Below are 22,976 nucleotides of genomic sequence, written 5' to 3'. Positions count from 1 at the left end.
AGGAGGCTTGGCACCTCGTCCTAGGATGTGCATAGTTTCAGACCAATGGGAGCAGCAGGCTCTCAACCCAGGGGTCAAGAAACATGTCTGGTAGTGGCAGCTGGTAAGATGCCCTCTGTGTGCATTTTCATTAAATCCGTCTCTGGCGTGGATTTAATGTGCTGAAGTTTGATACCAAACTTCCCGGTTTTTAGTAAAGCCATTATGGTCCTTTAGAATTCGTAATGACAAATTCCCAGTACCATATACTCTTAATGGCATTACTGCACTTACAATGTATAAGAATTGGCTTATCCGGGACCGCGAGAGGCAGAGACAGCACAAGCTGCAGGTTTACGAGTGGAGCCATAAGGAGCCCCTCCTTCAAGCCTCTGGGTACCCGTGAAAAGTTGAGAATAACTAACGGAAGGTCCAACTTTGACCATCAATAGAGAGTAGGCCTTAGCCACTCCCTTCACCAAACTCACCTGGTCCTGAAGAAAGCCGTACCGACCCTTTGGGCGACAAAGGCCGAAACATGTCGACCATCTTTGCACACAGGAGGATTGAATATGCATGAATCCTAATAATTCCTCTAACACGTATTCAACCATATCCTCCATTGTCAATTCAATCCCGGTTAATAAAATTATCTCATTCCCGGCAAGATTGGATTGTTTTTAAGAAGAGCACAGTCACCTCACTAATAATCACTGATCACTACTGTTTTAACCTAGGGTGTTCTCCTCCAGGTGGAGGGTGCATACCAACTGACCCCGTGATTCTGCACAGACGTGTAAACGAAGGCGGAGAATCAAGATACACCGCCCATACCACCATGATTGCACGTGTATGAGGGTCTTTTAAACAAGGGCCATTCTAGTTAGAACTGTACCCAGGTTATACAGGACAAGTGATCCCCCCTCCCCCCCTTTTGATTAAAAGCATCTAAAGCCAAGGAACTTGGTGGGATCACGGATTTTCCTTCTCCCCATCTTTGATTGCTAAGAATTGGCTTAGACACTGTAGGGGTACAGGGCTCATGCACCTGTACCCTCACCACTGGTATAGTGCACCCAGCTAGGGCAGTGGGTTGTAGGCACAACAGTATAACCGAATGGACACACAATAGTCATGAAGCGTGGATATTTTTTGTATTTTCTTTTCTTTTAATTAGTGCTTTAAAAAAATCAGCTGGTGTGGTTGTGACTCTTTACTTTGTTCTGCACCAAAACACGCAGCCTGCCGGGAGGGGAGCGGAGGGGAGGGGCTAGGAGGGGATAGGATAGTGTGTGTGTGTGTGTGTTTTGGACTGACCTAGTGCCAATAGGGTTCTATTTTCAATGCAGTTTAGGCAAAGAACAGAGGCCATAGGTCCCCGTTTGGCAGGAACCCAGGGCACACTCAGTCAAAACACATTAGTAGTTCTGCCACAGAACTTCTGATTGAGTCTGGAGGGCACGCCTCCACGTACCTTGCAGGGGGGGCCTCCTCAAGTTTCATCATTGCGGCCCACTGGCCCTTCTCTTAACTGTTGGCTACCAGGAGCAACAAGGAAAGAGGAGGAGGCAACACAAATAGAGGTCTATAAAGGGGAAATGTGCAAGCTGAGTGGATGCACTGCTGAACATTTTTTCAACACGTGTTCATGGGAAAGAAAAGCATAATCCTTGTCGCTGGTCCTGATATAGAATTCTGTTTAGTGCCACATTTATGAGACTGAAGATTTTTACTTTAGTCTCTCTCATAAATGTGGCACTGAACATAATTGTATTGCTGCAAAAAGTTGGAAAGTTAAATACATGAAAATACTAGTACTTAGATTTAAAAGTGTACTTTTCTATTTTTACACCCAGTCCTCAAGGTGAGCAAACACTATGGCTACCACACAAGAAAAAAATATTTTTTAAGCATACTGTATAACATAATGGACACACAATAGTCATAAAGCATGGATATGTAATATTGTTATTTCCTTGGCTTTTAATTAGTGTTTTTTTTAAAAAAAAATCTATCTTTTTCTTGGGCTCCTGGGCATGTTATTGGGCAGGATGCTGACTGTGCGGTTGTAATGTTTAACAGGGGTGTCAGAAATCTACCAATATTAGTGCACTCTAGTTTAATACCCAAGAAATTTCTTTATGGTTCTTGAATCTTTAGGAGTAAATAAGTAGAGCAGGTAAGGTTGACTCAAGAAGGTGATAGCTGTTGGACACTAAAGAAAGTATGACACAGTAAATAACACTCTCCGTGCTAAAGCTGGTGTGGTAGGTGGAGGGTAATGTATATGAAGGTTGGCTAACTTTCAGTTGTTGATGGTTGGTTTCTGGTCTGGAAATTCCAACGTACTACTGCCAAAAGATTAGTGCTGAGCACATTATAGGAGAGCGCTACATCTAGAAAGGCTGAACAGCTTCTTGTGTATTTGGACATGATTAAGGTGAATGTATCAGTGCTGCAAGATACAAATTTACACCCTTCTGCTCATCAATACTTTGTGACTACGTGCAGCCTGCATTGTGTTCCTCCTGTACCCATTGGGATTTAGGGTATTGCAGTCCTATGCTAATACTGAAGGATATTTATTTATTTTATTTAAGAAGTTTTCTATAGTGCTGTCAAGACCCAAGGGTATCAGAGCGCTTTACAGTAGGGGCATAGCATATAATCAACAGATACATGACATAGGAGCGATATAACAATCAACGAGTGATAGAGTAAAGAGCGGCGTAATTGTAATGCAAAACCTCTTTGGCTTCATGATTCTTCAGGGTCGTAGGATTGGAGCATAGCTCTGTGGTTGCTGTCTGTCCTGGGTTATCCACAACCTAGGGAACGGTTGAGGAACAGGGATTTGAGTTGACTTTTGAATTCCACAAAGGAAGGTATGGTTCTGATGTGCGGGGGGATGGAATTCCAAATTTTGGGGGTGCTTCCAGTGAAAGAGCAGTCCGCTGTTCTTTTTCTTCTAGTTTTAGGTGGGATGAGTAGGCGGGAGTTAGAGCTTCTCAGATTCCTGGATTGGCCTGCTTTTTTGAGTTTTTTCGCCAGGTATTCGGGGTTGCCTGTGTGAAGGGCTTCATGGGTTAGGCAGGCAGTTCTGAAGCTACTTCTCATTTCTACTGGAAGCCTTTTGAGTTTTTTGAGAGCAGGGGAGATATGATCAGATTTTTTGATGCCGGTTATCATTCTGGCTGCCGCATGTAATGTTGTGTTGATCGGTGCCAGGTGCGATTTAGGAATTCCTGTTAGGACTGCGTTCCCATAGTCCAGTCTTGACAGTACCAGGGACTGAGTGGCCAGTTTGAGATCCTTGGTTGGAATGTAGGGTTTGATTTTGTTCAGGAGTCTGAGGTTAAGGAACGCACTTTTGGCCGAGTTCTTAATGTGTCATCATGTTCAGTTTTGGGTCTATGGTGATGCCTAGAGATTTGACAGAGTCTGCAAGAGTAAGATTCCCTTTGAGTGCATCAATAGCCTTTAACTATTCGGTGATTTGTGGGTTATCCTCCTTGTTCGAGATGAGGAGTGTCTCGGTCTTGTCAGGATTTAGTTTCAGGTGGTTGTTTGTCAGCCAGTCTTGAACATCTTCCAGGACATCATTTAGTCTTTGGATGTCTTTGAGAGAGGTAGTTTTGAGATAGATCTGCGTATCGTCCGCATAGAGGTGGAAGCAGATGTTTGCTTTTCGGAGTAGTTTGGAAAGCGGTTCCATGTAGATGTTAAAGAGTTGTGGAGTGCGCACCGATCCTTGGGGGACGCCCTTGTTGATTTGCTGGATTTCGGAGGTGAAGTTCTTGATTTTGAATTTTTAGGTGAGATTGTGTATAAAGGAGGAGAACCACTTGAGAACTACCTCGCCGAGACCCGCTCTTTCTTGAAGAGCCCTGATGAGGAGTTTGTGGTCCACCATATCAAATGCTGCTAAGAGGTCAAGGAGAATGAGGAGGCAGCATTTATCAGAGTCTAGTGATCCATGGATATCATCCATGATGTTGAGGATCGCAGTTTCTGTGCTGCAACCTTTTCTGAAGCCAGACTGGTGGGGGTCCAATAGGTTGATGTTGTCCAGGTGCTGTGTTAGTTGATTAAGTACGCATCATTCAAGTGTTTTTGAGCGCAAGGGGAGGTTTGACACAGGTCTGAAATTGTTCAGATCTGTCGGATCTAGACTAAGTTTTTTCATCATGGGGGTGACTTGCCCCATTTTAAGGCAATCAGGAACCACTCCGTTTTTTAAGGAGCTATTTATGAGTTTGCTCCATAGCGGTGCAAAAGCGTGTTTCATTTTTAGGTCTCGCCTATCGATGCGCATGCGCATCGAGCAAACGAGACTATGGTGGCTTAACCACTCTTTGTCCAACTTGCAAGGAATCGTGGCGATTCCTTGCAGTGCCCGTGACTTTTAAGCTCAATGCGCATGCGCATTGAGCTTAAAAGCGCGTGCACGTCCGTCTTGTTTTACCCGCTCCGCCCCCTCCCCTTCCCGCCGTGTCGCATTTCTCCTCCCCCCTCCCCTCTCTTCCCTCCGTCTTGTTTGTTTATTTTACCCGCTCCGCCCCCTCCCCTTCCCGCCGTGTCGCATTTCTCCTCCCCCCTCACGCTGCATCTGAAGGGCACACCTCCGTCAGCAAACACATGCAAAGCAACAAAACCGCATTTTCTACACACATTTTTAAGGCCTTGGCCAGAGAATTTTGTAAACAGTCTTGTCGCTGGCTGCTTCTCCGCTGATCACCCGTCCTACGGCGCATAGTGCTAATGGGAGATATCTGTAGAGGAGGCAGGCCCCCGAGACCCGTCCTCTACCCCAGATGACACTGCAAGACCCGGCATGCACGATCAGGCCTCCTAATAAACGTGCAGCGAAGCGCCTCGAGCGTAAGTGCCGACCAGCTTTCATGATGCGCTAAGTGTTGATGCATGGAATACTTTTTTTTTTTTTTTTTGCTTATTAATATTTCACGGCGCGCATCTTACCCTTAAAGATGGCGGTCTCTTGGGAGGTATGCATCACCAGGCTTTCGGGATGGAAATGCGCGCTTTATTTGTATGTGATTTCCCTGCGGCGCTGACCGTGTCCCGCCTGCGGTCGCTGCTTTGCATTGCACACTGCTGGAGCAGGCAGGGCTGGGGCAGCGTGACCCCAAGATTACCTTTAGCATGGGCTGCTGACTCAAGATAATTAGGCAAGCTCGCACGACGCAGCAAAAGTCCACCTTGACGTCATACCTGGCCCCATGTCAGGAGGGCGACTTCCAGCCTGTCAAGGGTTTACAACCGAAAGCACCGAGCATGCTGGGAATCGTAGTCCTGTACGTCAATGGCAACGTTTAACTGTAAGCTGCAGCATGCCTGCCCCCCCCCCCCACCCCCACACACTCTTACACCTCCCCATGTGCCTCCAAGACTCTCGTGAGCTAGCTATTCAGTCGCGCGCAAGACCAAAGGGTCTTCCATTTCTGGCATCGCACCTGACGAAGTGCTTCATACATAACAAGAGTAATTCAGAAACTAAAAACTGGTTTTTAATATAGCATTTAATTTCAAAGTTGTGTTGTTTCTAGTCACTGTATATAACAAGTGTTAGTGTTATGTAAATGAATGACACACAATTTATCGAGCTGGGAAGGATCTATAGATGAGGTGGCCTTGCAAGGATTTAAAGCATTCACTTGCAGGTCAGAGCGGATATCAGTAGCGAGCGTTTAACTCTTCGAGATAACTTGCAGGCTGCATCTCCGCCTGAAGAAGTGACACGTTCCTCAGCGTTTCTTGCTACACAGCTCCTTCTGTTGCACCTACTTTCTGCCCTGGCCCCTCACCCTCTCCTTGAGGTGAGCTCGGCATCACCCTCGCTCATAGCCTCGAATCCATCACCCTGCTTCCAGTATGCACACCCCGAGCACGTCCTCGAAACACATTCCCATTCTGTCCATTCCTATGCATCATTCATTTATCACGCAGACACCTCTCAGATCCGTTTCAAAGCCAAACTGCAACTTTCTTGCACTCTCACTCCTCCTCACTCACCCTCAACCCCTCACTCACCCTCACTCACCCTCAACATCAACCCCTCACCCTCACCCTCACTCACCCTCACCCTCACTCACCCTCACCCTCACTCACCCTCACCCTCACTCACCCTCACTCACCCTCACCCACCCTCACCCTCACTCACCCTCACCCTCACTCACCCTCACTCACCCTCACTCACCCTCACTCACCCTCACTCACCCTCACTCACCCTCACTCACCCTCACTCACCCTCACTCACCCTCACTCACCCTCACTCACCCTCACTCACCCTCACTCACCCTCACTCACCCTCACTCACCCTCACCCTCACTCACCCTCACCCTCACTCACCCTCACTCACCCTCACCCTCACCCTCACTCACCCTCCCTCTCACTCACCCTCAACCCCTCACCCTCAACCCCTCACTCACCCTCACTCACCCTCACCCACCCTCACCCTCCCTCACCCTCACTCACCCTCACTCACCCTCACTCACCCTCAACCCCTCACCCTCACACAGTGCAATAGGTCTCGGAGCATTTGAGTTAGAGCTTTTAGAAATGTTTATGGCTTTTTTTTTTTATTCTTTAGCATTGGCTACAGGAAACAAAAATGCTAAAGATTTACAAAAAAACCCATAAACAATTCTAAAAGCACTAACTCTAATGCTGCGAGACCTATTGCATTTCCAATGCTTGTTTTGATTAGTAGGGGAGGAATGGGGTCTAGGACATGCGCTGATGGTTTGGAGGTGGAGATCAACGTGATTATCTCCGTTTCTTGAACGGGGCGAAAGCTAAGCCAAGGGATGGGAGAAGAGCCAGGAGAGAGAGCATGAGGCACAGCCGTGATGCTCTTCATGGGGTGTGATTTGTTGAAGTCTAATGATAGTTCGATTTTTGCGAGCTTGTCGTTGAAGAAGTGGGCGAAGTTGTCACAGAGTTCTTTGGTCGCCTGTACAGATGAGGACACTTGCTTGGAGGTATGTTGTCTAATGATCCTATAGAGCTCCTTAGGTCTGTTTTTGGCACTGTCCAAGAAGCTGTATGGAGGCTCAGTGGTAGAGGTCTGTGAATAGGGTTTCTTTGTGTTGGCGGATAAGTTTGTGTTTGAAGATGCGTCTCATTTTTGTAGAGAGGAGGAGAGGGAAGATGATGGTGAATGAGTTCCGGCTATGGGGTTTCAGGTGGGTAGGTAGGGATTGTGTGGGAGGGGATGGCGAGTCGAGAGCCATTGTGTAGGTAATGTGAAATGAAGGGTGCTTGTGTGGGAGGGTGGACGCACGGGGTGAGTCGATCAAGATGGATGTGGGGTGGGTGAATGTGTTAATATTTCCCGTTGGGGGCTGATCGGGCCTGTTGATAGGTGTAGCTAGGACTGAGGCCGGATCGGGACCTAGGAGGGGTCGTAGATCCTGGTAGGCTTAGTGATCTACTTCCCGGGATCTTCTTAGGCAGGGCGTGGGATCTATTCAGATGGTAGGCTGTGGCTCAAAGAGAGCCAGGGGGTAGGCGTCCTAAGGTCAAACAGCCTTGGCAGGGGGGTGAGGAGCTTTTGCTGGGGTGTGGGTTCTATGGAAGAGGATTCATCTTACTCATGGGGTAGAGGGAGACTTGTGCCAGAGGTGTAGGAATCGGATCTTAATATAGCCATCGCGTTTAAATGAAATCGCGCGAGTCTTGTTGAGGTAGGCTATGGCTTGTAGGAATCTAGGGGGTAGGTGCTTTGAGGACAAACAGCCTTGCCAGGGGGCGAGGAGCTTTTTGCTGGGGTGGGGGTTCTATGGCAGAGGATTCCTCATACTTAAGGGCAGAGGGAGACTTGTGTCAGAGGTGTAGGTAAAGGGAGACTTGTGCCAGAGGTGTAGGTAAGGGGAGAGTTGTGGCAGAGGTGTAGGCAACGGATCTTAGTATAGCCAGCGCGTTCAAATGAAATAGCGCTAGTCTTGATGTTGAGGCAGCGTGGGTGGCCTCTGTTGCGCTAGTGGACGTACTATTGGGCGATGTGACCTATTCTCTAAGGGTGGGGTCGCACATGGCGGCCATTTTAGGGTCTGTTAGCTACTCCCACTACCAGACTTATTGCTAGATCGTGGTTAGGCCAGCGTGTTCCATGCAGCCGCGCTAGTCTTGTTGATGAGGCCGGATGAGTGACCTCTGCTGGTCTGGAGGACGCGCTAATAGATGGGGGGGACCTATTCTTAGGAGAGAGGGTCTCGCGTGGTGGCCATTTTAAGGTCAGATTGATTTTAGAGTGTCCAGACTTGGTGGCGTGACGATGGCAGGAGCCGTTAGATTTTTTCCAGGGATCCCCTTTGTGCTTCCCAGGGTGTCTGTGCTCCGGTAGACAAATTGGGGGCATTAGGAGTCGGAGAGTTTCATTTGTAGTCTGAGGGTTCGCACGTGGCGACCATTTAAGAGCCAGGAATACTCTTCATGCGACGGACTTGCTTACGGGACTCTTCCAAAAGCGATTAATTTTTACAAGGATCCCCTTTTAGCTCCCAAAGGTGTCTGCGCTCTGGTAGTGAGATTAGGAGCGATAAGGAGTCTGCCAGTTTCAACTGAGGTCTCCGGGCTTGCTTACGAGGCACTAACAAGAGCAATTAATTTTATACACAGATCCCCTTTGATCTCCCAGGGGTGTCCGTGTTCCGCTAGTCAAATTGGGTGCGTTTGAAGTCGACACGCTTCATTTGGTGATGATTTGGTCGTGCGTGGCGGCCATTTTGAAGTCAGGCTAGCTCTTCATGTGATCGGGCTGGTTTACGGGCCGTTAATAAGAGCGATTCATTTTTTCTGGGGTTCCCCTTTGAGTTCCCAGGGGTGTTTGAGCTCCGCTAGACAAATTGAGGGCATTGGGAATCTGCAGGCTTCAAATTGTTGTTGGGGAGGTCGTGCGTGGCGGCCATGTTGGGGGGGGGGGGTCAGGCGTCCTACCTCAGGCGCTGCTCCAGGGCAGAGTCAGACGTGAATCCTTCCGAAAATAAGATCAGCAGTCTGGGCTCATGGCTTAATGTTCGGTCGGACTGCGGTCTCACTTGGTGGTTTCTCCTGGGGCTGCTGAGGAGGATCCAGGCGCGCTGCAGGGGATCCAGATCGGGCTGTTGATTCATCCGAGGAGCGTCGCAGGTTGTATCCATTCGTTTTCAGCCGGTATCATCATTTTCTTGGGAATCTTCACTGCGGAGAGCGTTGCGTGGTAAGTTATGGGAGTTGCGGGTCGAGTTGATCTGAGGGTGGGCGAACAACCAGGGACGCCGGGTGCATACGTGTGAAGTGGTGTCGGAAATCGCCGTCGAACCCAATGGAGGGCTTCAGGAAAGTGCCGCTGCTGAAGGAGAAAGTGACCGGTGAATCCGAAGGTGGAGTCTAGTTGAGAAGTACCTGCCTCTGTTGCTCATTGGAGGCCATCTCAGCAGGCTGCACTAATTCATAGTACATGGTAAACTGTGACATAGTGTTGACTTTCACATGTCGATAGCATGCGATTGGATAAGCCTGCTATTTATGAGGCTATATTGATGTGTAGGCTATTTGAGTGTAGACTTTAACACTATTGTAGATCTGCTTGTGGAGAGGTAGATGAGTTAAATGCTGCCTCTCACAATGGCAATAAAGTGTATCCTATAGTTCATGGAGATGCAGGCTGTGGCGGATGTCTGCCGATGTGCTCAACCGGGCGGACAAGCAGTCTGCAATGTATTCATCTCCACATGACTCCAACTCTTGAATTGACTTTTCGTTGATAACTTATGGATTGTCTAGGTGGATCTGCAGAGTGGACTTATTACCTAGAACTGTTGTCGATCACCCGCCCATTTCCTTTTGCTGGATACTCAAACAACTGTGCACAATTACGATGCTTCTGTTCAGCTGCACCTTCAGATGCGATGTTCGCTGTAAAATCAATGTGAAATCTCAAAGCTGTCGTGGTTTTTTAAAAATCTGATAAGCATGGTGCCTAAAAGGAGCGCAATCTGGGAAGTATACAAATAACATACAATAGAGGCATATGCATTTCTGAAGTGGTTGGTGTAAGTCACACAGGCGGGCAGCTGAGTACACTCGAGGCTGAACTGTATAGTTTGGAGAAGTCCTAAACTTTTACATGTAATAAGAATGGACTGGGTATGTTGCAAGAGAAGCTAGAGCAATTTTGCCAGATAGCAGAGAATTAACAGAGCCAAATAGCCTTAAAAAGCATGTGCTGGCCAGCCAGTATAGAGAGGTCCACTCACCTGGTCTCACTCTGTTATGGCTGCTTAATAGTGCTAAAGGTCAAACAGCGATTTAACACACAAGTGCGTTGTACAGAAGATGCCTTTTTGACAATGAGTCCATACTCCAGTGCATTGTGGATTATTATACACGCTTATACTTGTCCAGGGTTCAGATGATAGAATAGCAGATATCTTAGTACCGGAGTTACATTGTGATGGGCTGTACAGAGGGGGAAAGAATAATATGCTGTTTACAGAACTGATGTGAAAACCACTGCTGTGTCTATGGCGTGCGGTGAGGACCCTGGGATGGATGTTCTTCTGACTGAATTCTACAAAGAATTTCTAGACGTACTAGTGCCAAACATGCTTGAAATATATGAGGAGCTCACTGCTCAGGGGGCATTGATTAAAATATTTAAGGTCGGAAAGAGATTGCTGGTCAATGTTTATCGTTCCAGCCACTGCCCTCAATGCAGACAATACATTCCTGACTAAAATATTAGGCAGTAGACTAATGCCCCTTATAATCGCTCTGATTCTGTCGAATCAATCATGGTTAATATATAATTTATGTATGCTGATTGCCCTGCTGCATCATGTTGAGTCTGTGTGCTGGCAGTGGCACTTAATTGAAGTGGGACTTTGTCAGAATGCTTAGTCATTGTTGACTGGATGAGCTTCTTGAAATGGCTCCTACTACTCTATTCGACAAAACAGGTGAGGGTTAATGTGTTGGTGCTTAATTTGAGCCAGTGGTGTCCCGTGCTCAGCACCGGCACATGATCATCAACACCGGCGCTTATAGCACAAGCTCGACCCAAAGGTATTTGAGCACTTTTCATGAGCACCAGTTAAGGACACATTCATTTTTTGCAGGCAGTGGTAGAATGTTGAGCCTGCGCCGAGACTCTAACCTGGTTCCCAGCTTCAAAGTCAATAATTCTCTCTCAACTGGTATAGGCGGCGCTAATAGGAGCAATAAGCTGGTACAAGTTGCCTTCAGACGAGAGCCCAGGCATTTATTTTGTTCTCAAATTAATCAAGCTCATTACTGGGATGATGCCTGTCTATGGGGGAGTGACAGAACTACCCACTGTCACCTTTATTCTTTGCCATGACAGTAGATCCCCCTTCCTCCTATGCTTTGTGATTATCACACCTTTTATGGAATATACAAAATGGGGCTCCCTATTGTTGCTTCTTTGTGTGCCGATGATCTGCTGATATTAAACGTATAGTAATAGAACAATTTATGCCCGTTAATACCACAAGTAACTACATGTGATGGCTTCTGTTCCCTCTGTATTTACTGATATATACCTGAAGTCTTGCTGTTAACTGGAGTAACAGCCGAGCTATCCCTTTTGCTAACCATTATTGTGGTGCACAGATTCTGTGAAGTATCTTGGTGTGAAGATAGGTACAAACACTGATACAGTGCTAAAAGAGAACTATCGAGTGGCACTGGATAAGTTAGAAATGCATGTTGGCAGATGAATTAGGCTGCAGCTATAAAATGTATGGCAGAATATTGCTTTCCAAATTCTTAAGTCTTTTGAATGTACTGAATGCTACCAACTGCCTATATAACTTGGACTTGTCTGGGCAGATAAAGAGTTCAAATGAGCTAAAATTTACTAATTCGAGGAGGCAGGACTGGCTGTCCCAGAACTCCGGCTGTACTATCTGGTAGCACAAGCAAATTTTGTGATATTCTTGGTTGTACCACATGTGTTTTAGAAGTATCGGGTGCATTGGTCCAGGCTAAGGAGACCGGCATGTTAAAAACTTTATGAAACCACCATGATGTACTAATTCGAGGAGGCAGAAACTACAGATCTTATACACCACTTTTCAGTGCATGGTCAAGAATACCGGGTTAGCCGAGGAAATTGGTATCCTTCTTTTATTCAAAAACGTTCAGGGTCAGTGGGGAAGTAGATAAGGGGTAGCATGTTTGATTATTGGGTCTATTGCTGGTTACATTAGAAAGATTTCCTTTAGTAGCAAACGGAGTACTCCAGTTCGGACTTTTGCACAGGCTGTACTATGCTGTGGCACTCATTTGTAAATTTAGCACTGAAGATACCCTGGAGAGGTGCAGCAAGTTTTCTTAGACATTGCATGGCTTTGCTTAGTGGTATTAGGCTACTGGGGGCCGAGTATGCTCTCCTAGGAACCATGATTTTTTTTTTTTTGAAAACCTTTATTGAACATTTGCAATCAAATACAGACAAGGGCCTACAACCCCCAGGGCTGGCCGCTAATCATAGGATCTCAATTCAAAAGCGTACCGGTTGCAAAGAGAAATCGATTTAAACACAGGATAGGAGGTTTTCATTTTTAAATAATAAGTAGAAGAGTCGGGTATCGCACAGTGTCTCGGATCACAGAGGAGGGCGAGCAGAGAAACGTGTTCTAAAGAAACTCGCTATCCACTGAGTCAACGAAGTTGAGACATGAGTCATCAGGATAAACTAGCACATTTTGTTCGCCGACTCCATCAGTACTGACCGCCCCAGAGCACCAAAACCCCGAATAAACAAGGTGCAGGTATAGAGACCAGGATGCAAGAAAGCCGAACCCACTACACTAACCCGAAAAAGAAAGGAAAAAAGGACAAGAAAAGAGAAGGAAGAGAAGAGGCCATAGAACAAAAACCAAAACGAACACCCATCCCCACACCCCCCCACCCTGCACCCCTGCTGATGACTACGGCCACCCCCCTCGCAGCGTGCCTGTCGCCCAATAATAGAACCCGAAATATAGAAGGGAGAGAGAAAGAAAAGGCAAAAGACCCCACTCGTTAGGGAAATCGGAAGAGGGCATGTTACTACGGACTCCCGGTCTCCTTCCCCCGTCATGACTAACCCCGCCCCGGACTCCGTTAGATCAAAAAAAGACACGGTCCCGTTAAACCTATGCGACAGTGAAAGACCCAAATAACAATCTCAACCCTGGCCCCGTCTATCAAATGCACTAAAGTCATTGGTTAAAGAAAGCCATGTCCACGAAGCTGAAAAGAGTGCGGCAATTCTCAATATGGATGATTGGTGACAATGGCGCCCCTCCCCGTCTCCGAAGCCACGTTGTAGCCCATCCGCCATCTTGAGAGACCAACAGGGGAGGGGAGTCAACAAGGTCCAAAACAGCAAAGGATAAAAAGTAGACAATTCCAGAATGGGGATATCTTGCAAATGTTCCAGGGGATACACAATCGGGGTTTTCAACGGCTCCATAGGGCGATCGGGCACAGTACAGTCAGGTAGATCTGGTATAGTAGGAGCAAACACCGCTTCCAACGCCGGGTCAAGACAAGTCTCCGAGAGAGATATTAAAATGCAGGCTGATTGCCGGGGCGTGGGTATCAAGTCAGGGTCCGCTCTCAGAACTGTGAGGCCATCAGTCGCAGACAACAAACTGCAAGTCCGGACTGCAATGGTTCCCCTGAGTGCCATGAGTGCCTCCAGCACCGTTCGCAATGACGGGCCAGGTCTAGCCTGCTCCGCTAGCTGCATTTCTTCCTCCAGCATGGTAGTCCCCACGGAGTGGCGCCTTCTCCGGGGCAAAGTTAGACGGAGCAGGAGTAAGCCATGAGGGACTGAAGTTTAGCAATCAATAATATGCAGCGAGGCACCGACCCGGGGGGATCGACGAGCGATTGCCGAACCCTCGGTCAGGGACCCCCGCGACACATCACCGTGCGTCACTCGTCTCCTCACCTACTATTGAAACACCAGGCAGTTGGCAGTAGCATACCAATCAAAAGTCCGAATGTTCCGGAGAGCGGACCCCACCACATTCGGCAGTCCGTTGTTGTTCAACTCGGACCCGGCAGAGCTTGCACTCGAGACCTCGGCGTCCCCGCTGGGTTAGGCCTCACACAACCATCAACGTATCTCCGCTCCACGACTGCAGAGAAACTCCGGGACTGCACCACCGGAAAGCAGGTCAGATCACACACACAGATCCGGTGCGGGAAATCAGGATAGTCAACAGGATAACAGACCGAAAGACGGAGGTCGACGGAGCCGGGAGACTATGCGGCCATCTTGGTTGGTGACGTAGCTCCTCCTCAGGAACCATGATTGAGTCAGAGCTTCCCTTTATGCTAATATTTGTGATATTGGAATATGTTGCTGATTTATCTTAGAATGCTAAACGTTCACTGTGGTCTAAGCAAAAGAGCAGAGTGACTATGTATTAGTCCAAAGGATCACCATTTAAAGTACATTCTAGGCTGCAGTAGCTTACCCTGTGCAGCGATCAGGCAGAGACATATTCCCAAGTGACTTACCACACACTCCATTCAGGAGACCTTGGAGCCTCTGACACCAAGTGCATCATCCTAGAGGAACAATGAATAGCATAGAAGAGAACGGTTGAAAATAAAACTGGTGGGGATGACTCGTGTATTGTGTTCATTGGACGTGTTGGTTGGAAGGCCATTTATTGCATTAATTTTCATCTATTTTAACATGCCCCTTTTTGCTCCATCGTTTGTTGATACTGCAGCTCTGGACCTATTTTTTTAAAGCTCATGGTATGTATATGAGCCTCTTACTATTGTAAGAATGTGATCAAAACGCACCATTGTTGAACATAAGATGTATTATAATGGTTTTCTTTTAAGTGTTTCACATATTAGGAGCCAGTCATTGCCCCTAAGGTGTCCTGGTGCTTGTAGAACATAAATCATGATTACTGTAAAAGAAATTACTGGCTAAAAAGATGGGTATTTAAGGATTTATAAAATTGGAGTAAATCTGACAGGACTCATGAATTGAAAGGGAGACTGTACTGAAAAATGCAAGTGGACACTGACAAACAAAGAGTTAAAGGATCTTTGGTTATGCCTAGGTTTATAAAGGGCGGACAAGGTGGTCGTGTATGAAGTTGAAAGTGAAGGATGTAAGGCTTTGTGGCACAGAGTTTTTGGAAAATGATGTGTTTATGAATCAAAGGGGAGGCGGGGCGAATGGCGCTTTGAGGATCAGTTGTCGCCTCATCTGAAAATGCTTGAAGACCTGTATAAACTGAATTGCAGGAGTCCAAGCTACCTAATATTAAACACTGGACTAAGGGTCTTGGGAGTCAAAGGGAAGAAGTGGGGTGATCTTCCTGAGAACTTTCAGCATATAATAGCAAGTGGATTTAACCATTGAGGTATGTGGACTAAAAGATAGGTTGGTATCAAACATTATTGCCAGCTTATTCTACTGTTCCGGCAGGGTATCAAAGGAACTAGACTACCAATCAGAAGACCGTAGGCCAAATTTTCTAAACGAGGGAATCCCAGTTTCGGGGTGTTCAAGCAGAAAGAATTTTGCTTTAAACAGGTGGCTATAGTAAACCGACTTGCTCAAGGGTCTGTGCCTCGAAGCGGAAGCCTTCGTTCTTAAAGGTTATTTGTTTATCGTCAATGTATACTAAGAAGACAGAATAAATGAAGCAGTCAAAGGGGTGCTCCATAAAGATTGAACGAGGTAGGGCTATGGAACGATCATGAGGTGCTGCAAAAAACAGATTTGTACATTGAACAAGAGTTTTCTAAAGAAACCGCTTCCATAAGCCCATATAGGATTGACCGATACAACTCAGCACAGTCCCACCAATACCCATCACCTGTATCCTGGGAAGCAAGATGGTATGGGAGACGATAAAAAAAAAAAAGCGCCCGAAAGGTCAAGGAGGACTAGAATGACTCTACCACCCGTATCCACGGAGAGCCTGATGTTGTTTGTAGTCACTGTCAAAACAGTCTCTATGCTCAACCTAGAACGAAAGACAGATTGTTGAGGGTTCAGGAGATTACATATTTCCAGAAATAAATTAAGTCATTGGTTGGCACATCTCTCTGTAATTTTAGCCAAAAACAGCAGGAGGCATATTGGTCTGTAATTTGAAGGTATGAAAGGGTCCGATGAAACGTTTATGGGAAGGGTTGGATCACTGCCTGCTTCAGAGAGTCGAGAAATTGACTGGACATTAGAGAGCATGAACAAATTGAGTGAATGGTGGTGATCCAAAAAGATGCAGTTGTGTTGATGATCTTAACAGGAATGGCATCTAAGTGGAAACCAGGTGGTATAGTGTATCACCTTGGGATTGTTCTGTGAAATCTGTCCAAATGGAAGGTGACCAAGCATTGTTTTCTTCAAGGGTAGGAGAGGGGTTTAGTGTTGGGTCCATCAGTTTGATTATTTTATTGTGACAGTATGTTGAAACAAATAGGAGGATGAAGTTGACAGGGAGCCAAAGAGTCTAGGTATGCAAGGGATTGAAAAACAGCAACACCTCCTTGGTGGAGTTTGCAGAATTAATAATCTTATTATAGTAGTAGTTCTCACTCCTTTTTATAACCAGCTGGTTGTTTTTCTGTAATTCATCTTTAAAGTTCTGTCTCGCTAACAGCAGTATGGAGTACGCCATAGTCGTTCCATATATTCTACAGTTTTTGTGTAGTTCAATAATTGTATTATGGGGCTAAGGGACATCTCCGACGAAGTTTAAAAAGTTTCATAGGGATTTTAAGGTCCAAAGCATTTTGTCAAATAATTCAATTCTTCTGTCATGTTTGCTACTGTGCCAGAAAAGGATGACCTTGTTTGACTGTAAGCATTGCATTAGCCGTGCATTATTGAGGTTTGGCCAGAGGGTTTTATAAGTGCAACTGGGTGGGTAGAAAAATAATTGATGTAATTATTGATGCTGTCTGTCCAAGCACCTTCTGTTTGTTCATTACCTATGAAATCTAACTACTAAAATTACTCTTTAATATCTAGTAGTGGCTGGGCAGCTACAAAAAATGTACAGTTAAAATGAGCTGTACTCGTATAACGCAGAAATACTAATGTATTCTTGGTAGTCACTTAGAAAATATGTAGTGCAGGAGAATGATCTGCAGCTCCAGTTTCGCTTCACAACTTGCCGTTTCACATCCTGCCATCTATTGTTTGGCTTGGAAAAGTATAACTGTTTTCCTGTAAAGATTTTTTATTTTTTAAGATCAATCAATATTGATAGTGTCTGCAATGAGAATAGAGTATGGTTTTGACCGGAGCTTCATAACTCCTCATTCATAGGCATCACCGCGAAGTTGCTGGGCACCATATTATACAGCTGAGCTCTGTTCTTTATTAACATGAAGGTGAAGGAAATTCTCTAAAAACCTGGTACTGAGAGAGACATTTTTGGAAGTGAAACCCTAATAAACCAAACACTCTATGCCACTGAATGTCCTGTGACAAACCACCTCAAGATGAAGGAAGTTTCATTCAATGCACATATTCGTTGATTACACCTCCCCGTAATCTGGGATGGGAGCGCAGGGCTTCAGGAGTTTGGATATTACCCAGCGTTCATTTCAATCTGTGGAAATGGGGACGCAGAATGCATTCCTATGCTTATATAATATTATTTGTGGATTCATAGGTTATCTGCTGCGCACCCTATATATAGTGGCTATATGAGTTTTTTTTTTACTAATTGTAACATGCCACTCCACAAACTGCTACTGTGTACCGGAAGAACAATGTGTGTGTGAGTGTGAACGTGATTTTTACACACTATGCTGTAGTGGCCGAAATCCTTATTGCCTCTTCAGTCATATACAGAATTGGGCAAACCTCATACCACTATACAAGGAACATTTAATCTTATGATATTTGTAGTGTCCAAAAGGTCATTATAGCACTGTCCTGATTTAGAGCGGGCATACCCCCTATTGTGCACTCAGATAAACTGTCACAATCTAATGATTTAATCATGTTCAACGAACAAAAGTTAGTGCATACCTATGACCTGGGTTTTAATTGCTTATAAGGCAATTATGGCTTGAATAAAAATGGTTGCCAAGGGCAATATTCTTCAACATGCTGCAAACATGAAAATAAAGGTCCGAGATGTATAGTCCAACTTACTACTCAATGGAACCCAGCAGCCTGCATCACTTAAAACTTAAGGGAAGTTGAGGTTTGATGACCCTTGATTCTTCTTCCTTCCTTCCTCACTTTGGTTACTTTTGTCGCTGTCTCTGACATAATTTGCTACTATTTTATTTGCCGTTGGTTCTATGCATATGGCATAGTGGGCAAAACAACGATGGTTTGGAATGCAACTAAAGAGATTTAGTGGTTAGACTTGTTGCAAGCCTTCCCATCACATATTGTCTTTACACTTTCAAGTGTTATTTGATTTAATTAGGAGTTTGTGCCATAACACCATTACATAGAAAATATCAATCATTTTTTAAGCAAACAAATAGAAGATCAACTTTCATCAATGTTTTTTTTATTTATTTAGAAAGTTTTATATAGCGGGTACATAACCCAGGCGGGTATCAGAGGGCTTTACAGTTAGGACAGGTGGGGAATGGAGGTGGGAAGGTCAAGCATAACTTGAGTATACATAAAACGAATAAGATGGGAGTGAATCACAATTGGGGTCGGATGAATTCGGTACACGGAGAAGAACATTCAGTACATAAATGAGCATAGCAGGCGACTGTTGCGATTCAAAGGTGCACAATAATCTAGTAGTCAATCAGTAGGCAGTCAATAAGCAATGGAGCCTGGACTGTTTAAGGCAAGAACTTCGCCATTAGGATTTTTTTAACTTCCTTTTTGAAGGAAGCAGTGGAAGAAATTTGTCAGACTTCGGTGGAAGAGAGTTCCAAATCTTTGGAGCAGCGCCTGAGAAGGCTCTGTGTCTCGTTCTCGTTTTGTGGAAGAACTTTGGTTTCAGGAGCAACGAGCTTGCACTTCTTGACTGTCTGCAAACTCCAGATAGTTCTAATTTTTGAGCCAGATAAATGGTAGTGTTGAGATCTTTGGCTTTGTGGGTCATGCATGCTATCTTTAGCTGTATTCTTGCTTCATATAGCAGCCAGTTTAGGGTTTGAGGGCTGGTGAGATCTGGTTCTTTCTTTTTGTACCCGTGATCAGTCTAGCTGTGGCATTAATGGAGGCTCTTAGTGGGGCCAAGTTATAGTTTGGAAGTCCACATAGCGTGGTGCTACCATAGCCTAGCCTAGCCTAGACAGTACCAGAGCCTGTACCGCCATCTTGAAGTCCTCCTGTGGAAGGAATGGTTTGAATGAATGAAAAATAACTTATATTGCGCAACTAAAACCCAAAGGCAACAAGGCGCCTATCAAAAAGTTCAAAAGAGGGCAAAACAAAACTACAGGTAGGCTTTGGCAAATAGCGGAGTCTTCAGGGCCTTTCTAAAGGACTGCATAGTAGGAAGGCACTTAATTTCCACAGGTAAAGCGTTCCACATTTTCGGTGCTAAGCTAGAGAAAGCTCTGCCACCCCATTTAGCTCTGCGGACGCGGGGTACTGATAGCAGACTTTTTAGTGGAACACAGATTTCTGGAGGGGATATAAGGAACCAAAAGGTCTCTTATCCCACCTGACCTATTTCTTGCTAAGGCCCCATAGGTCAGACACATTATTTTAAAGGAAATCCTGTCCTCAATCGGGAGCCAGTGTAGAGATTTCCTTGCAGAAGTGGCTGACGCACGTTTGGGTAGGTCTAACACAAACTTGGCCGCCGCATTCTGGACCATTTTTAGTCGCTGAAGCAACCCCTTGTTGAGTCCTGCATACAGCGCATTACAGTAATCAAGTCGGGAGCCTATAAGTGCAACCACGACTTGCTTTCTCGCCTGCTGAGATAGATGGTGCTTAATCTTCCTCAAGATGTAGATTAAGCCCCAGCAGGTGGAGACTGTTCTAGGGTTTGAGGTCCCTTAGTATGTGAAGTAGTGTGGCTCACTGGTTAGGTGAAGTAGTGTGGCTCACTGGTTAGAGGCGGCAGACCCGAGAGCAGAGGACGGCCCGGGACCAGGGTTCGATTCCCGGCGCGGCAGGTTTCTGGACCATGGTCAGCGGACTCGATAATTCTCTCGCCTCGGTGCCCACTCTGATCAGCGTTCACACTCGCCAACTCTGGGCATTAGCTTGCCTCATCTTCACTAACGGCCCCACCAGACCGCCGGGGATGCCTGGTCTCACCCTGGAGATACCCATTAAAAAGGGACCATCTCTCAGGGAAGCCAGGAAGGGTTTCGCAGCGGTCGAAGCGCCTTGGGACCCTACGGGTAAGTAGTGCGCTATATAAATGCCTATAGATTTACATTTACATTCATCTGGTGTTTAGCACCCTTGCTTACATTGCTGATATGAATCTGCATGTTCAAAGGCTTATCTAGTGTGATTCTGAGAGATTTCGCAGAATCGATAATGTGGGGAGTGCAGTTAATCCCCTCAATCTTTTAACAGTTTATTATTTTGCCCGACCATAGAAGTCAATGGGGTGGACCAAAGTTTCTGTTGGACATTAGCAACACTGGAACAGTTTGGGATGTATCTTTACCCATTCTTTCCCTTCTACCGCACCATCTTTTAACAGGTGGCTCGCTTTTTTTGTTCAGATATTTATAAATCAGAATAAATTTGACATATAATTAAATGTGTGTTTTATCTAAAATTATATGGGTTATACATACACACACACACAAACTCACTAAACAGTCACTAAATCATACTTTGGTCTCCATTTTGTGGTAAAATGTTTCTGAGCTAAAATACAAAGGCGAATCTTCAAGAATATTTGTGTTAAACTTTGATTTTACCTAGTCATGGGAAGATATTATTTTATTCTGACAATATGACACTCCTTGCTTTAAATAAATTTGATCGGATTCCTTCACATCGGTATATTCATTGAAGAGTATATTTCACTTCATAAAGATCTGCTAATTCTTTCTCTTAATGCTAAATCAAACTAATTGAAAAAATAGAAAGAGTTGGTTACTGCTACAGCTTCTGACCAGTATCCATTGTGAATCGATAATTTTCTGCTCAGCTACTAAAATTCTAACTAGTTATTTCTACAAAAAAGACATCTTACTTGAATAGAACAATTAATTGTTTGTCTTCTGTACAACATTCCAAGTCTGCCCAGGGGTTAAAGGTAGACTTGTGGGTGTTATTGATTTCATGGGCATCAAGGTTCTGAGCATTCCGTTAAAGGCAGTACCATTGTTGATATACACAACACAGAAAGGATTAGACATTGAACATATTTTAAAGCTATAGTATTAGTTCTTGAAAACAGTGCAAACAGAAAATCTTTATATACAAATGCAAGTATTTTCCCACTTGTGACTGTATAAATGTGTCCATTAGTTGAACAGTTTTCACAGTAGTTTCCTGTATAGTGCTTTAATCCAGTGTGGCTTTTTCCTACAAAGCTGTTGAGAAGAATACTGAGATGTGGGAAGAAATGAAAAAAGGAACTGAATGTGGCCAGACGTGTTGCCTGCGTGCCAAAATAGATATGAATAGTAACAACGGATGCATGAGGGACCCAACTCTATTCCGCTGTAAAACACAACCACATCCACGGACAGGAAGCAAATACAAGTAAGTTGCATTTTGCCATTTTTTTTGTTGATCCACATACATGCCTTTGCGTTCTTACTTACTTGGTAAATCCTACTGAGGCTAGTTGTCACATTTTTTTTATACTGTCTTATTGCATTGAAATAGGATACAGCAACAGTTTTAACAAACAGTTGTTGTTCACTGGGGTGTTTTTTTATTTGTAGTTCGTTGCTGTATGTGCATTCTTTCTTATACAGTGCGTTAAGTTTTACAGGCTGGTCCTTTTGACTAGTTCATCTTCCAGCTAAATTCAGTTCTCAATTCATTTCCTTCAACTCAATGCAAAGATGACTTGTTAACTGTACCCATCTAGTAATCCAAAATGTTTTCGAGTTATATGCATTTTTTGCTTTCAAACAGTTATTTATAAAACTTCATACTACAGCCTTACCAGAACGCCAAATTGTTTTAATGGTGGAATCGCCTTAGCCTTAACAGATCCCCAAATTATGTTAATGGTGGAATCCTGAGAAATGGTTAATTCAAAACATTAATTGGCAAATTGTTCAGATGGTTAATAAAATCTTTCTGTTAGCAGTGATTTATATTTGTAATAGGACGTTCTGTTAGCATTTTAGTAGCAGTCATTAAATGCCGCAGAACAATTTCTCCACCTTTAAAAATCATAGAATCCAGCAGTACTGATATGGGTATTTTCTCATGTGTACGCTCAGTGATGCCATGATCCATGAACACTGTAGAAAACTATGATATTTAATCATTCATTTGGTTGTTGATTTATAGAACAAAACTAATAGTTGATGTTTAGAAGCAGCTTTTGTGAAATGATATCAGAAAACTGGTAATTGGCCAGATTGATTAATTGAGCTCTTGCTATTAGACATGTGTTTTGTCAGAGGACAGTCAATGAAGTGTTAAAGACTTGAACCAAAGTTCCATAACATGCTGTTCCACTACGCAAATATCCATTGTACACTGCATGAGCGGGCTACACCAGCAGTCACTGTGGCTTCACTTTTTTACAACCTTTCCCTTAATGGCACAAACTAGTCCTGTAGCATTCAGATATGCAAGACTGCCTGGAACAATTTGGTGTCTCAAGGACCACAGCATGGTGCAAAAATGTCCTTTTTTGCCCCACTTCTACTTGAAGCTGTGGGCACATATGCTTTCTAGCTAGGTTGGAGTTGGAGCCACATGTTCAGTTTGATTGTCGGTGACACCACGGAAGCAGATCTGCCGACGAGGAACTTCAGGATCACCGAGGCCAACATCGAGAGTGCCCCCGCTATCCTGCTTTCTCTCGCTCTCCAGGTCACCAAAGCCAAGTGAGAGCCTT

The 22,976-nt window shown here is 44.9% G+C and overlaps 1 protein-coding gene across 4 annotated transcripts in view; it reads left to right on the top strand.

Moving 5' to 3' along the window:
* EPRS1 (glutamyl-prolyl-tRNA synthetase 1) overlaps positions 1 to 22,976 on the top strand; it is a 470,400-nt gene that overhangs the window by 85,983 nt on the left and 361,441 nt on the right. For all 4 annotated transcript variants that reach the window (XM_086927918.1, XM_086927917.1, XM_086927914.1 and 1 more), the window contains exon 9: positions 21,484 to 21,655. In XM_086927918.1, the coding sequence (XP_086784044.1) occupies positions 21,484 to 21,655 (172 nt within the window). The remainder of the gene's footprint in view (positions 1 to 21,483; positions 21,656 to 22,976) is intronic.

Source organism: Lissotriton vulgaris, chromosome 6, assembly GCF_964263255.1.
Source record: "Lissotriton vulgaris chromosome 6, aLisVul1.2, whole genome shotgun sequence".
Lineage (NCBI taxonomy): Eukaryota > Metazoa > Chordata > Amphibia > Caudata > Salamandridae > Lissotriton > Lissotriton vulgaris.
The sequence above is the reverse complement of the archived record's forward strand: the minus strand, read 5'-3'. Positions and strand labels throughout refer to the sequence as shown.